The 17743-nt window shown below is 36.0% G+C and overlaps 1 protein-coding gene across 1 annotated transcript; it reads left to right on the top strand.

The window, feature by feature from the left end:
* The first annotated feature begins 327 nt into the window (after positions 1-327).
* Positions 328-15488, top strand: LOC131159907 (glutathione hydrolase 1-like). Its single transcript, XM_058115126.1, has 7 exons — positions 328-354; positions 9579-9928; positions 10703-11218; positions 11302-11537; positions 13834-14098; positions 14377-14514; positions 15055-15488. The coding sequence occupies exons 1-7, from the start codon at positions 348-350 to the stop codon at positions 15286-15288; spliced, it is 1746 nt and encodes a 581-aa protein (XP_057971109.1). The 5' UTR covers positions 328-347; the 3' UTR covers positions 15289-15488.
* Positions 15489-17743: the final 2255 nt, after the last annotated feature.

The following is a 17743-nucleotide window of genomic DNA, read 5'->3' as shown; positions in this document are numbered from 1 at the left end:
GTGGCAACAGTTAATTGGTTGGAGCACTTATCCGGCGCTGAAATAGCGACAGTGGGGGAAGGTTTCCGTCCATATAGCTACATTGCAAATCGACAATGGCGAAGCTCCATTTCTTTCGCCTAGATGATTTATTTTACGGAATTAATGGATTTTGACCGGCCTTTGGTCGTGGTCAGCCTTTGCTGCGCTGCTCCTCACTACTGCTTCAGCTTTAATGGGCTCATCTTTTGGAAATTTTGCAGCTCAGCGACTGAGGAGGAGATCTCCCCAATCCAGCTTACGCGAACCGGAAGAAGAAGAAGAAGAAGAAGAAGAAGAAGAGGAAGAAGAAGAGCCAAAAGATAATCATGCCGTGTGAGTACTTTTTTTAACTTTGTTTTTCAGTTTTTTGTCAAATTTATTTGTTATTTTGTTGTTTTTGTCTTAAAAGGAAAGGAAAATGGTTGATTTATCATCATAGCCATAGCCGCATTCATTCTCTGCCATGATTATATAGAATGTTGTTGCTTTTTTTTTTTTGATATTTTCGTTTGAACGTCTTATGTTAGAATCTCCGTGAGGGGTGGAAAAGGTTATGCATTGAAAATGTACTAATTCATAATGTAGCACAATGTGAAGTTATAATCAATAAGGAAATAAAAAAAAATATTTATTTTCTTAAAAATTTATTGGTTGAATATGCATCAACATTTTTGAATGGTGATATCCATTGCGTCTAAATTAATATTTTGGAAATAAAGTATGACTACTCGAATAGTGTTGCTCCCCGTCCTCAATACTGTATCTGGGTAATCTATTAATTAATTCACACATGGCAGGTTGGTCATATTGGAGGCATAAGCCCTCTTCATGATATCTTGAAATGAAAGAAATTTGAAATTTTTTAGGTTAATAAAATTAGTGTTTAGCTCTCACTGTGGAAGGGTTTTTAGTTTTTAATCAAAAATTATTTGGCCTCCTTGCTGGCTTCTGTTAGGCCTTTTCTATTCAGTCTCCTTGAATGAAAATGAACAATGTTTTTTTTTAAAGGTGAACGCATAAAGTGGCGCATTTTAGTCAAGGCGTAAGCCTTTTGGAGATTTTATTCTTTTAGATAAAATATGTGTACACATATTTCAAAAATAAATACAAATATTAAGAAATTACAAATAATATTTAAAAAATCAAATGTGATTTCTACAAACAATAAGTTGAGTTCTTTAAGTAAACTATGTCATGATATTGTTATAACGTTGCAAAGTCCAATTATTTTGATGATTTTCGACAACTCTCAATAATTCTGGGATGGTTGAGGTTTAATAATTTTAGAAATCAACTCATATTAATATGTTTCTTCATGTAAACATATGATTATAATTTTCTATCCAAATCTAACATGAGATTCACACACTTAAAATTGTCTAAGCCTAAAATCAAAAGGCACAAAAGGTATGTTTTTTGTACAAATGCATAAGTCTTAGTGAACAATGAGTTGGCCTTTTTCGGATTCAGTGTGTAGACTAAGCCTCAAACTCAAAATTTTGAGCATGTCGTGTCTTAAAGTGAGCTGCAAATTGAACCTTTTAAAAATTGGAAATAACAATAATGAAATTCCATATATAATGCGTGGGGATCCATCATTTTTTTTCCTCACATTGCAAGGAAAATGAGCTTGCTCCCTCACGAACTAAATACAACAACAACAAGCTTTATGCCCCACTAGGTGAGGTCTACTAAATGAACCCTGCCAATTCACCCATTCGAGGGAACTTTCCTCTACTAGCTTAAGAGCTATAAAGTCCTTTTGTAACGTCCCTCAATTTCTTAACATAAAATATCATATAATAAATAAAATGGTCAACCCGAACCCGTGGGTAGCGGGGACACCTGTCAAACACAGCGGAAAACCTAGCAGCAGTAAACATAAAATCTCAAACATCCAACCATAAAACATAATACCAGAGCTTTCTATAACATCAAAATATTGTTATGATATACAACCTCCAAAAGTCAAAATAACACTAGGATTAAATAACAAAAACTTCCGATCCTAGTTCAATGCTTACCCTTCTAGTAGGGAAGCTCTAATCACTCAATGGCGGCTCTAGCCTGCCGGTCTCACTGGATTTCTTGAAAATCATTTAATGTTCGGGGATGAGACACTTTTCAATAAGGGAAAATAAACTAAATACAGTTGTGTGGCAACATGAATATTAATGCATTATACGTATACAGTACATTTCATAATTCTATAAATATCATCACATCGTACTGGGTAAACATATATTTTCACAACTGTTAATAAATCATAACATACATAAAATCATCTGTTATAACTGTAGTATTGAAAACAAACCCAGGATGAATAGCTAGCTGGTGTCATGTATTACCCCTCATGACGGGTTGTGTAGCCCGAAGGCGGGACCCGACAATGGCTGGCCGATCACTGCCGAATCAAATATGTCTGTAAGTACGATGAAGCCACCACACCCTGGTCCGGACTGTCAAGTGGACGTCCACACTCTACTGAAAGCCACATCGACTATCCATCTCCCATCCCCTCGTGGGACGGTAGCACTAATAAGGCCTCGTGCCAAAATTAACCCATAGCTATGGTACCGAGCTCCTGGTCTGAACTAAACTAACATCCTGGTTGTGAAAACATATAATACATGATCATACGTAACATCATTATGGTCTCGTGCCGAAAACATAAATACATGGCCTTGCGCCAATAATATAAATACGGCCTCGTGCCGATAACATAAATACGGCCTCGTGCTGATAACATAAATATGTGGCGTCGCGCCAATAACATAAATATGGCCTCGTGCCGATAACATAAATATATGGCCTCGCGCCAAAATTGTTTCAGGTATATATATTCTAAAAATACATCATTTATCATATAATCGTCAAAACCATCATAACATAATTCATCTTTTCATAATACCTGAAAACATGTTTTGTTCGTAAAATCTTTTACATCATAATACATTTCACATAAAATAATATTCATGCCACACATATGCTGTTAAAAGTCATACTTCATATTCTAAAATCGTGATTTCCTTATATCTCATACATACATATATATTTTAATCATCATAGCAGTATTTTCCCAATCGTACATTTCATTCGTAATACACAATATAACATATGCTTTTCTGAAAATAAATTTACTCATAGTCAATAATAATTTGCATGGAAAATTACTGCTTTATTTTATTCCCTTACCTGCCTACTGAGAAATTCATTAAGATCCAAAATTTCACGCCTTTGGCGCCCGAAATTTAACTCCTACAATTTACATTTTTTCCCAGATTAATTAATCTATTTCTCCAAAATAATACTCATCTAGCCTTCTTTAGGCTCCATATACTTCAAATTAACATTTAAACTATTATTTAATATCCCCACTTAATTTTTCAAATTTTGCCTGTGGGTCCCAAAATTACACCTGCGGCGCTCACCAGGGGCCTAAATTCCAGAAATCCTATTTCAGTCCCAAATGCTTAATATTTTAGCATTTGTAAATTAATGTTAATTAATTAAAAATAAGCCCTTTAATAATCATCGCACCCCAAATTTGAGGTTTTGGCCCGACACCCCCACGAGAATTTCATCCCACTAGACTTGTAAAGAATCATCCCTAGATTCTCGTGGTGGTGTCCGTTCGTCAATTGGGCTTATATTTTGGAAGAAATTAAAGAAAAATGGGAAAATAGCTTACCTAGGGAATACGCTTACGCCGCTCCTACCACCAATCCGCTTTGGTAGAAATGATGGCAGTAGCAAATGAAGTCCAATGGTATCTTCAGATTTTCGATCGGGCAAAAATCCGTCACGAAATCGAGGAGAGAGGGAGAGAGAACGTGAGGAGAGAGAGAGAGAGTTCAGTGCAGAGAAAAGAATAAAGAAAAGGAAAAGTAAAGAAGAAGAAGAAGAAAGGAAGAAGAAGAAGAAGAAGAAGAAAAAAGTAAAATAAAATAAAAAAAATTCATTACATATTCAAATCAACCTTCAGGAAACATCCTGAAGGTTTCTCTTCAACTTTACCTATATAATTATATTATATTATTTTTTTTTCCTTTTTACTTTAATATATATATATATATGTATATATATACACACACACATATATCTTTAATATTATTTATTTAATCAATTCAATTTAATAATATTTAATTAATATTAATAATATATTTTATTAATAAAAATAGAAATAAATTTTAATTATTATTTTTTTCCTTTTTCTTTTAAATCTGATTAATTAATTAATTAATTAATTTTTTTTATATATATATTTTTTAATTTTTGAAATCAATCCACTAATATTTTATATCTCTTTTTGGGGTTTTTACACCTTTCCTCACTATGGCATTCTAGGTTATTTTAGGTCTACTCCTATCCCTTTTAGTTTTAATATAAGAAATAATAACTAACTCACTCCTCTTCACACATGCACAACTTGGCATGTGTTTCAAATGCCCAAATCATCTAAGCCGTCCCTACCTTATCTTGTCTTCAACCGGTGCTATGTGTTGTTTATTGCGAATATGTTCGTTCCTTAATTTATCTTTTAATATTATGCCACTCATCTACCTTAAATTCGCATTGTGGCAAAAAAAAGTGTGGATGATCAAGCTCTTCTTTTGTTTCTTTTTTATTTTTGTAGAAAAAAATTGGCAAAATAATTCTTGATCCTTCTTATCAAAGATATCAAAATGTAAAATTCTCTTTTTTTTTTTTTTGCTGTTTCAGACTATATTTTATTTTGATCCAATGTTTAGTTAATAATCATAAAGCCTCAGATCAAATGCGAACATTCATTGTCCTATTATTAGTTACAAATTACATGATATTCCTTCAGTTACAAGTCTTAATGCATGAATGTATGCATTGTTATGCATATATGTATGTGTACATGCTTACGCTTATTTTGAGTTCTTCTAAATGACTAAAGTACACTTGCATCTTCTTAAGTGGATCTTCTTTTGCCTAAACTCTCGAATCCTCTCTTTCCTTGGTCATTTGCTAGTGGAGAGGGAATGAGGGAGGGAGAGGGTAATATGCATTTTGCTTTTTGGACATTGTGGCAAATTTCAGATCCTTGAAAGATCCAGTTTGAGTAGAAACATTATGATGGACCATATATTAATTGTTTAGATTTGAATTGGTGTTGTGTGTGGAAAATGTTGTTGGGAAGTGATCCACGAGCAACAATCGCACAAGAAAAATTACGCAACAAAAAATACGAGACAAGATTTACGTGGTTCGGTCCTCTGTGACCTACATCTACGAGAGTACACAAAATCCACTATAACTGCCGGGAGAATTATACAAGGAAAAGAAGGAGGCTACTGCCCTCAACTCCTCTCTCAGTCTCTCTACAAGGATTCACTCTATCTCACACACAGCACACCACACCTCTCTTACAATGCACAACTCTTCGCTCTTTGCACGCACACAACACAGCCCAAAGCCCACACACTACCACTCTACACTCACACACATACATTACATATATATATATATATATATATATATATATATATATATACACACATATGGGAGGGGGATAGTCAAAGAAGGTGGCTGCAATTTCAAACATGGTAGGCAACTGTTTGGTGGAGGGCTGCTGGTCTTCTCAGCAATATCAACATAAGCTGTTGGGTGGTGCGGCTGCCTAACCAATACGAGCCACACCCTAACAATCTCCACCTTGGCGAGTATCAATTCCAAAGTCCACAGCTCCACCTTGATAAGAACTCGATCAAGGCAAGTCTTCATAACTTGGTTCAAATATTTGAACCATGCAAAGAGTACCGCCTTCTTCATCGGAAAACCGAACTCTTTTGTTCGTTTTTGACGATGTGCCGCTATGATCATCTGAGGTCAAACCACCAACCACTGTGGTTCCCATCAACTGATACAGCCCACGAGACTCCTTCCCAGTAAATATCATTGAGTCACATCGGGTCACCTCCATAGCTCCACCCGCGACAGAGATTTGACAACCCTTAGAATCCAACCGACTAAGGGAGATCAAATTTCTTCGCATCCTTGGAATGAAGTTTACGTCATCCAAAATATGGACCGCTCCAACAAGCGTCTTCAGCTTCACAGATCCAATCCCTCTTACATCGCATGAAGACCCATCACCGAGGGATACCGTACCACGAACTTCTTTGAAAGAATGGAAAAATTCTTTTTTAAAGCAGACATGAACTGAACTTGCAGAGTCCAAAACCCATCCATCATTGTTTGGACTGCCATAAGCATTCATATTATTTCTCATCAACTTCTGGAACTCCCTTTTCATATGGCCGTACTTCTTGCAGTATCGAAATTGCACGGTTCTTTGACTGATTTGTCGATGTAAGCTGCTCGCCATTACGAGGACCTTATCATTACCATCCCATGTGGCATGCTCCGATACATTGACACCATCCCGTGTCTTCGTTTCTTTTTCGTATCATTTTTTATCTTCACAGTCCCTCTTGAAGTGCCCCTTTTTATCACACCAATAACATAAAACCTTGCTCGTATCTCGTCCTCTTGATTCTGAATGCCATTGTTTACCTCCGAGCTTTCGATCTTTGCTTCTTCCTTGTCTCTCACTGTTAGCTACCAAAGCTTGCTCATGAGACGTCAAAATCGGCTTTCTTAACGTCTCAGAATCTTGAAGTGATGTCATCACATCATCCAACTTCAAGGTATCCTTCTCCACGAGGAATGCAGTTACCAGACCATCAAATGAAGCTGGTAGAGACGACAAAAGTAGAAGCGCCTTATCCTTTTCATCAATTTTTACACCGAGGCTCAACAATTGGGTCAAAATCTTGTTATAATCATTTATGTGATAAAAAAGACTACTTCCCTCGTTCATTTAAAGTTGATAAAGTTTCTTCTTCAGAAACAATTTATTGGTTCGGGACTTTGACATATACCTTTGCTCCAATTTCTTCCAGAGCTCCGTCGATGAGGTTTCGTCTAACACCGAATATTTAACTTCATTTTCCAGACACAATCGGATTGTGCTGACCGTCTTCATCTCCAATTCAGTCCAATCATCATTTTGAAATCATCTGGCTTCTTCCCGATCAACGGCTTGATCAAGCTTTAATGAACCAAAATATCCTTCACCGTGCTCTGCCACAAATTGAAGTTATTTCGCCCATCAAACTTCTCCACCTCAAACTTTGAAGTGCCAACACCTGTCATTCTGCTCAAAATCTCACAAAACGGACACCGCCAATGGCTCTGGAACGGCAAAAAACCTTAGAAATGGTTCAAGCCATTCGAAAAACCAACTCGAAATGGCTCCGAAAAGCCCGGTCAATCATTCAATCAAATTGGTCAAAAAGTTAACTCTCTATTAACGGAATATTCCCTCCCTTAACGGAATATTCCTGACAGCGTTGACAGCCATTGACGCCATTACTAACACTGTTTGCTGATGTGGCGCTGCGGTCCCCACTTGTTGACGTATCCTGAGGCCCAGCTCCTATGGGGCCCGCTTACTGATGTGGCACGGGGCCCACCTCCTTTGGGGGCCAACTTGCTGACGTGGCACCAGGCCCACCTCTTGGCGTGTTTGTGGGTCCCGACTACTGGCGTGGCATTGTACGAGCTACTGACGTGTCGCTGTCCCTCGCTGGCGTGGTAGCTGACTCAGCGTTGACATGGCTAACACTTGTTGACGCAACGCTGACTCGGCGCTTACGTGGTTGCTGAGGTCAATGTCTTCAACCTCCCAACGTGTGCCAGACTTTCACTGGCACGTGGGCGCATGTGATGCTCTTTCCCGATCGAATGCCGGCGCGTGAGAGCGCGTGGCATTGCGGTCTTTCTGCCGGTGGCGCGTGTGAGCTCGTGCGGCTTCGTCCAAGCTCCATTTGAGCTCAGGTTACCACCGTTCACTTCGTCTCAACGAGAGGAATGTTTTGGGGGTCTCAAAACCGAGTTTTGAACTACTGGGCAGAAGCTCAAATCTGGAAATTTTGCTTCGATCTGACGATTTTGTTCCAACCTCGCTCTGATACCATTTGTTGGGAAGTGATCCACGAGCAACAATTGCACAAGCAAAATTATGCAACCAAAAATACGAGACCTGATTTATGTGGTTTGGTCCTCTGTGACCTACATCCACGGGAGCACACAAAATCCACTATAACTGCCAGGAGAATTATACAAGGAGAAGGAGGAGACTACTGCCTTCAACTCTTCTCTCACTCTCTCTACAAGGATTCACTCTGCCTCACACACAGCACACCACACCTCTCTTACAACGCACAGCTCTTAGCTCTTTGTACACACACAACACAGCCCAAAGCCCACACACTGCCACTCTACACTCACACACATACATCACATATATATACACATATGGGAGGGGGATAGTCAAAGAAGGTGGCTGCAATTTCGAACATGGTAGGCAGCTGTTTGGTGGAGGGCTGCTGGTCTTCTCAGCAATATCAACATAAGCTGCTGGGTGGTGCGGCTGCCTAACCATTACGAGCCACACCCTAACAAATGTGAAGTGGTCAGACCGTCTTTTTTAATGCATTGTGCAGGTGATTGGGAGCTTCACCTTCTACTTTTGTTCTACGAGTTGTCATAGGTTCAGCCTACACGTGTATACAAGTTACAATAGCCTGTTTAGAGAATGAGTATTTTTTCTCTCATTTGGTGTATAGACGAAAGAGAGTAAGTTTGAATGAGGGTTCCCACTGTTCAAGCAGGAAAATCTTCTATTTTTCTGGCATACTCATGGGACAGGTTCACAGGTTCAGCTTAACTGTATAGGATTCTCTGTTGTCAACAATATTTCATAAGATGAGACTCTGTTGAGATGGCTGTTTTTGTTCTGCTTTTAGCATCGAGCACTTTGCTTGCTTTTATTTATTACAAAATATAGCCATTTTGTCTTATAGATGAATGTTTTATCTTGTTAAAAATATGACTTGGTTTTGTTTTAATTTCTTTTCATGAAATATAGTGTTGTCGTGCTCCTGTGTAATACTCCAATGGACTTCTCCTCGTCTGCTCTTCGTTACCAAAACAAAGTGTCTATAGAGCATTACTTTTTTCTATTATAACACATGCAATCAATTTAATTGAACAGTATAATTGTCAAAAGTAGTTCACTTTTTCCATATTATCTACCTATAAAGCATGGCCTATTGGCCTGCATTTTGATCAATATATCTGGAATCATGCCATCAGTGAGAAAAATGAACTGGAAAATTGATTTAAACAGATATCAAGAATTTCAATTAATGATATTGGTTATGCCCCAAATGTGGCTTCTTGTTGGGCTTCATATTTTTAAAAAGAATGCAATTATTTCATGGATTACTGCAATAAATGCTGAAAATTTTGAGTTCGTAATTGACAACTTTACATCAGATTTAGAAGGGTATATTTGGGGCCTTGCTCACAATTATGATGTGTCATATATTTTTATCAAAGTTTCAGTTGCTAGTAAGGAGTTACTCTTGAAGTTTCTGTAGTTTTTTTGTGGTTATAGTTGAAGCTCTAAACTAATTTGCACTTGTTGGTTGAGGAACTCAATCCTGCTATATGTTTTGCAGCTGTGCTGCTGTTATGGCCAATAATTACCTTGCTCTTCATTTCGCTGTTGTTGCCCTTGACATCAAGTCTTGACAGTTCAAGGAATCCCACTAAAACTAGACCTGAGGTTATTACAGCGCACCATGGTGTTGTTGCAACGGATGATCGACGTTGTTCTAAAATCGGGGTAAAAGTTCTTCGTGAAGGCGGTCATGCTGTTGATGCATCAGTGGCAGCTGCTCTTTGCCTGGGTGTCGTGAGTCCAGCATCAAGTGGCCTTGGTGGAGGTGCCTTTATGCTTGTTAGGTTAGCCAATGGGAAGGCACAAGCCCTTGATATGAGAGAGACTGCTCCCATGTTAGCTTCACAGGTACTCAAGCCTTCTCTTTTTGTCCTTGATTATGTTTTTATTGTGGCTTCCTAATATTAATCTATTTTTATTAAAGAGAAATATTTCAATAAGGGTGAGGGCATTGCATCCAAACAGTCAAAGGTTCAGGTAATGGAGACAGTCTCTCGACTCTCTCCAAGCATGGAGGTAAGACTGCGAAGATATTTGCCCTTCCGAGACCCCCAATTGTGCAGGGACCTTGCGTGCTGGTTGTTAGATTTATATTTCAATGAGGAGTTTTTGTTGCAAAAAGGAGGCATACTTCATTACTTCTGTGATCAGTACCTATGAATTAGCAGTTTAACAGTCACTCTCTCTCTCTCTCTCTCTCTCTCTCTCTCTCTCCATACCATGATATTAGGAATTTGCGTACTTCATTATGGTCAATTGATTCTTGTCCTAACTGGTCAGTGGAGAGTATTTATTATTGTTACATATACTTTGGTTCATCAAATTTCTAGTTTTTCCATTTTTTCTCCTCCATATGCTTGTGAATTGTTTCATGAAACAATGAGGAAAAACACTACAGCTCTTCTCTTTTCTCTAACTTCCCATTGTGTGATAAATTCATATTTTCCTTTATTTTGATAAGACGCATGAACACTTCCTGAAATTAACTATAACTGCCCTACTCACCCCCCCTGCCCCCAAAAAATTTTCATGGTTAAAACATGCGTGCTTAGTGTAACTTGAAGCCTATAATGCCCTCACTCATCAAATATTAATATATGCTTTTCCCTTATTATTTCTCAGAACATGTATGCTAAAAATGTTTCTATAAAAGCTAGTGGCGCCCTATCTGTAGCAGTTCCTGGGGAACTTGCAGGACTGCATAAAGCTTGGAAACAATATGGAAGGCTCCCATGGAGAAGGCTTGTGAAACCTGCTGAGCGTCTTGCCCGAGGATTCAATATTTCACGCTATCTACACATGCAGATGGTTAGGACAGAATCAAGCATCATGGCAGATAAAGGACTTCGTGACATATTCACATCAAATGGAAACCTCCTGCAGCTGGGTGACATTTGTCAAAACAAGAAACTAGCAGAGACGCTAAAAAAAATTTCAAAACATGGCTTGGAGCCTTTCTACAATGGATCAATTGGACATAAATTGGTTAGAGATGTTTGGAAGCTTGGAGGTATACTGACTATGAAGGACTTGCAGAGCTATCAAGTTAGAATAAGACGGCCACTCTCTGCAGATATTCTAGGGCTTAAAATAATTGGCATGCCACCTCCTTCATCAGGGGGACCTGCATTGCTACTTGTAAGTTTGTGTCTGTACTTGCCATCTTATCATTTACCACATTTAATCAAGGATTAGATAACATAGGCCTTTCACTTCTGCAGATGCTAAATATTCTTGCGCAATATGGGGTTTCTTTGGGAGATTTTGGCCCACTTGGGATCCATCGAGAAATTGAAGCTCTCAAGCATGCATTTGCTTTGAGGATGAATCTCAGTGATCCTGATTTTGTTAATGTTTCCAAAGTTCTATCTGATATGCTCTCTCCTAAGTTTGCAGTAGAGTTGAAGAAAACCATATTCGATAATATGACCTTTGGTCCCAGTCATTATGGTGGGAGGTAAGCTGCTTCATTAGTATTTTAGTTAACCATTGATAAAATTGGTGTCTATATTCCATCCCATGTCTATTAAATTCTCTGCAAAGGAGACAGCTTTATGCTCTTTTAAATGTATATGTTATCCAATTTCTAATTATCATAGTTGTCCGAATCTTATGATTCTCAATTCGATTCATACAATTCGTATCAACTCCACACCAAATCAATTCAAATCTTACTTGTGAATCTAAAACCTACTGAATCATTGCCGAATCTATTGATTCACCTTGTGCATCTAATGAATCTTTCTAAATCTATTGATTCACACAATTCTAGATCCATCATATCTTAACGAACATGACCAGTTTAAAACCCCCAAAACAATATTTCTTTCTTTTTTCTTGCTTTTAGTTTTGCACTATTACCTTCCTTCCCTTGTCTATGTTAGTTTTTTTGCTATAAAAGAGAAGAAATAGGACTCCACATCTTATATTGCCTTCACAAAACCATTCTTCACTCTAGGAGTATACTATTCTGCTATTAAGAAGAAGGGAAAGAACACTCACTGGCTGAGGTGGAACTTATATTTCATTGTGTTGTTAAGATTCAAGAGTTTGTCTTTGTGGTAGTTTGTTAAGTTATTATCATATTTTTCTATTTAGTCTGTGAAAGAATGTAAGTGAAATATTATTTTTTTAAAATTGTTTATAAACACCAAAATTTCAAAAAGTTCATTTTTTTTATTAATATTTCTTGACTCTTTCTCAGTTTTCATTTGCTTAGGGAAACTATACACATGAAATATGGTTTTTTTGTTTTCAAAATTTAAATGTACTTTACCATTTTTCTTGTTGTTTGTATATCAATATATGCACATTATTTAGAATTGATTTTGGAAATTGTACTGAATTTTACAATTTGATTCAATTCTCGTTTGTCGATTCCCAAAATAAGGAGCACTGCTGAAGTGAACCAGGGTCAACCTGGCAGAACCTGGATGCTTCGGTCTCACTTGGCCAGACTTTATTGAGCCAGCCGGGTCAATCCAGCCCATCCCACAAACACAAATAAGGAGCACTGCTGCCTGCTGTTGATAAGTTTCGAACTGTGGACATGAAGGGAAACATCATAGAGGCTTACCACCACACTAACTGAAGTTTTTATTCCCCTTACCGTGAAAACAATAATAGCAACAACACACAAACACCCAACTTGAGTAAATTTCCAATTCAATCAAACACTACCCTCCCTATGTTTCAATATTTATATGATTCCTACAATAATAATATGAAGTTTGAAGATTATTTATGTTTAGGGAAAGTAGTACAAAATCTATCTTGGTTGTTCCTACTGATTTCTATTTTTGCTTTAGGTTGCTAATAGGTGTTTATGACTAGTATCTTTGTAATCTTTCTCTCTCTCTCTCTCTCCGCATTACAGTACTTAATTTCACTGGGCAATTTCAGTGCAAAAACCTAATGGAGATCAACAGAGTTACTCAATCCTAAATCTTTTAGTAAAATGTTTAATGCATGCTTAATTAGTCTCGCCCATAATTACCAGAAAACACCAACACCCTAGCAAATCACATATTGGTAGAAACATTCGAAAACTTGGTACATTTTCATTCTAGTTTACTAAATCTAATGATCCAAAGTTTTAATTCAATATTATTCACATGATTTAGGACCACCTCAACATCCTCTCCAAAATATACAAGTGACATTACACTTTTCTCACCAGTATATCTATTTAAGTATACCCCTAACGTTCCACATTGTAGAGCATGTTTCATTTTGTATGCGAATGTTTTGTAGTTTGCATGGTGGAAGTATGGCTGCTTGCGTCAGTGGGAATCATGGGAATGGAAGTTAGTTGGTGCTTGTTTGGAAGTTTGGAATTGCTTTCAAATAATCCAAAAATAACTCTAGAATCTAAGATTGCATGTAGTATTTTTATCCTAACACTAATTTCAATATCATTAAACAGCAAATGGTTACTTAAGAAACACATAAGTAGAATATGGGGCAGTTGTAGGGCATTGTGATTTAGCTTTTGATAGGTCTCTAGAATTTTTGTGGTTAAAACTTTGGGGTATAATCATCGCTCCTTTCATTGTTTATGGAGATGATAAACAAACTTCTGAAGAGTTAATTGCTGGCCTTGAAAAATGGGGCAACTTATTGCTTTCATTGTTTGTGTAAGCATGGTGTTTTTCTTTTCACATCACGATCACGTCCCCCTGATGTACTTATTTGTCACACATGCAATCTATATCTATTGTTTTTTTTTATTATGAATCTTTCCTTCCAAATAGGTGGAATCAGATTGGTGATCATGGTACGAGTCACATGTCCATCGTAGATCATGAGCGGAATGCTGTCTCCATGACAAGTACTGTAAACTCATACTTCGGTTCTCGGATACTGTCTCCAAGTACAGGGATAGTTCTTAACAATGAAATGGATGATTTCTCTATCCCTAGTAATAACTCTGCAGGCCTGCCGCCACCAGCACCTACGAATTTTATCAGCCCAGCTAAAAGGCCATTGTCATCAATGACACCTACTATAGTCTTAAAGGTTATTACTGTTGCTCCTTTAAGATTCATTAGGCTGAGTTGCAATGATGCATTTGCGATATAGACTGAGTTAATTGGTGGCTGTTCAATGCCTCTCTGAGGTTAAAAACTTTTTTGAGTCCTGGCCTGCAACCAAATTGGTTTGGGTCAGAGATGATATGTAATATTAATGTCATACTATTTTTGTATAGTTTCTATAACTAAATGTTCTCTATGCAGTTTTTGTAGGCGTTATAATTATGTTCCTTTTTGTGACATGTTTTCTTGTGCCACATGCAGAATGAACAACTGAAAGCTGTTGTAGGAGCAAGTGGGGGCACTATGATAATTGCTGGAACTATGGAGGTATTCTTGAATCATTTTGCCAAGGGAATGGATCCTTTCTCTTCTGTCATGTCTCCGAGGGTTTATCATCAGGTTGTTACCAGCCCATTCTCTACTTTCTTCTTTCTCTTCAATTGTTTCATTAATTGAGCACTTTGAAGTATCAAGTAACCACTCCACATATGCTAAGATGAGGTTGAGTTTCTGGCTATGATTGGGCTGATTTTTAGATGGCATGATGACAATCTGATAACTTTGGTGGGTTCGGTTCTCACGTCTCTTGTCTGTATGTATGTCATGTCCCTTAGGGGTGTGCTAGGGGATTGCTTGTGTAGTTGCTGATGAAAATGGAATGCTGCAGGGGGTTTTGAGTTGCCTGACCAGCTGCTGTTTCATGTTGAGTCGCCTGACCGGTGTTGAGGGCTTGCATTATTTGTCTCACTCGGGTTGATTACATTAACAAATCCTGTTTTATTTAGCTCGATGAGTTGTTTGCTTTTTCGGTGCTTAGCCATTCCATCTTTGCCATGGCCCACAATCAAGCACATTTCCTTTTCCCAAGTTTTTTGCATTTTATTGGGTTCACTAAATAGTCAGGAAAACTTCTGATCTGATGGAATTTTGTTTGCGCAGCTGATTCCTAATGTGGTATATTACGAGAATTGGACTGTGATCAATGACCACTTTGAAGTTCCTGCCAAGACCAGAGCAGCCCTTGAAAAGAAAGGCCATGTCTTACAAAGCCTCGCCGGTGGGACTGTTTGCCAGTTTGTAGTGCAAGACTTAGAGACCTCAAAGGAAGGAAGATTTGGGAAGCTCACGGCAATAAGTGACCCAAGAAAAGGTGGACTACCAGCTGGTTTCTGAAATGTGGAATTGCCACTCATTTCCAGTCAAAATCACATTCATTGGGGCATGCCCATCCCAACTAAAGAAAAAATTTTGGCTGCTTGCATTTTTTGAGTGGAAAAATATTCCAATAAAGAAAAAATTGTTATACCAAGGGTGTTGCAAGTCACCTCAAGCCAGAATTCTCAAAATAAAAAAAAATTATCCTTTTTGTGTCAGCTCAATTGAGTAGAAATGACTAATCTGTTTGCTTGTGAGGCAGGAAAATAAGCAAGCTATTTGGCTGCTAGTGGGTTTTGAGCGGTTTGATTTGCATTAAAAATTATAGAAAATAAGAGGTTTGCTTTGTTATGGAAAATAATTTTCATTTTTCCTCTTTAGATTTCACAAATAGTTACAAAAATGACACATTGTTTTCCCAAAAAAAAAAAACAGAGAGAAATAAAAAATTTAGAAAATAGCAAAAATATTTTTAAAATTTTCATTAAAATTTAGAAATTACTATAAAGAAAAAAAATACGTCACTTTGTCGGTCATTTTAAGAAATCCAATATTTTTTATTAATTATTATCATTATTTTTTAAAATTAAGATTACTAATGATGAAAATAATAATAATTATTGCTAATATAATTAACTATATTATGAATATAAATAAGAATTGCATATTACTTTATTATGTGTTATAATACATTATTCATAATTAAAAGTTAATAATGATGGGCCTTGATAAATAGAAATTTTTAATGTAATTATCAATCTAACTAATAAAGGATAATATTAACATAAATTAATAATCATATTATATTTTATTATTTATTAAAATAGATAGTTGAAAATAATACAATAACGTGAATTATGTCTTTAGAAAATATTAATTAAAACTTTTAATGCATTTATAAATATTTTAATGTTCAAAGTTTATTTTTAAATATCATAACTTCTTATAATTATAAACATTCCCATTATTTTTTCAAAAATCTAAATTATTAAAGTTTTAAAGTACAATAATCACAGCTAATATAATTAATAACATTAATCGTATATTATTTTCTTATCCATTATAAACTATTATGGTTAATTAGAGGATTACAACAATGAATTATTTAATTTACTAAGGAAATATCTTAACTCAAAAATATACATTAAGGAAACTTTAATTAATTTCTTAATGTTACAATTAATAATAAAAATCCAGAAATATATTAATTAAATAATCACACATAATTAACGTAAATTGTTTGTTGCTTGACTTTGAAAATTGAACGAAATTATTTTTTACATGACCTCATTTTAACTTATTCAAAATAATTTAATTAAAAATTCACAACACATGTTAATTAAGAAATATGGAAAATTAAGGAAAATATTGTTTGCTTTTCATGTTTTGGTGTATACGTTTTTAATATCAATAAAATTTTACTTGAATATTATACACCGATCATTTTGCTCAAATGTAGCTATGTAGTGTTTTAACCCTCTTAAAATAACTCATCCTCAATATCTTTCATAAGTCGAGTAAACGAGCGTGTAGATCTTTGAAGCATAAACAAAGAAGAACAATTAAAAGAGTGAATCGAAAAACACTTCAGTCACAACCTTTTGTAAAGACCCGAAAAATTAAAATAATTGAAATAAAAAAAATACATAAAATGAAAAATAAATAAATAAAAGGAATGACATGGGGAAAATAAGAAAAAAAATTAAAATTAAAGAAATTAAATTAAATTAAATTAAGATAAATTAAATAATTATTTTTTAAATTAAACATTTTTACATTGGATTAAAAAATAATAAAATAATAATTAATTAAAATTAAATTAAATAATTAAATTATTATTAATAATTAATTAATATAATATAATATAATTATATATATATATATATATATATATATATATATAAATGTATAAAGTAAAAAGCTTCAAGAAGAAGGAAGTTGCAGAGGGCACAGTTCTCTCGCCCAAGCTCACGTCTGTCTCCGTCTTTGTCTTCTCAATTTCTCGACGGGTTTATGTCGGATTGGGAAACGGAAAGTGCCGTTGGATTCTTGGTTTCGCTGCCGACATTTCTACTAGAGCATATTTGTCGTGAGAACGACTTAGGCACTGCTCCTAAGGAAAGGTAATTTTTCCCCATTTTCTTAATTTCTTTGTAAATATGTTGTTAAATCGACGATTAGACACCACCACAGGGTCCTAATCATCGTCGTCGTCATTTTGACGTAGGTAATTTTCCAATTGGGGTTTTATAGACCCCACTCCAAAGCGAGAATGAGATTTGAGAAATTTGGCAAATTGGGTATATTTGCGGGTATTACTATTTATTTAGGAATTATGGCATTAGGAAATATTTAAATAATATTTTATTCATGAATAATTTATTGAAATTAGAAATTTAATTTTAGGGTCTGGGTGAGTGCCACAGGTATCTTTTCGGGGTCCCTATTGGCGTAGTGCAAAAAATTAGGTAAA

The sequence above is a fragment of the Malania oleifera genome, chromosome 7 (assembly GCF_029873635.1).
Source record: "Malania oleifera isolate guangnan ecotype guangnan chromosome 7, ASM2987363v1, whole genome shotgun sequence".
Taxonomy (NCBI): domain Eukaryota; kingdom Viridiplantae; phylum Streptophyta; class Magnoliopsida; order Santalales; family Ximeniaceae; genus Malania; species Malania oleifera.
This window is presented reverse-complemented; position numbering and strand designations above follow the sequence as displayed.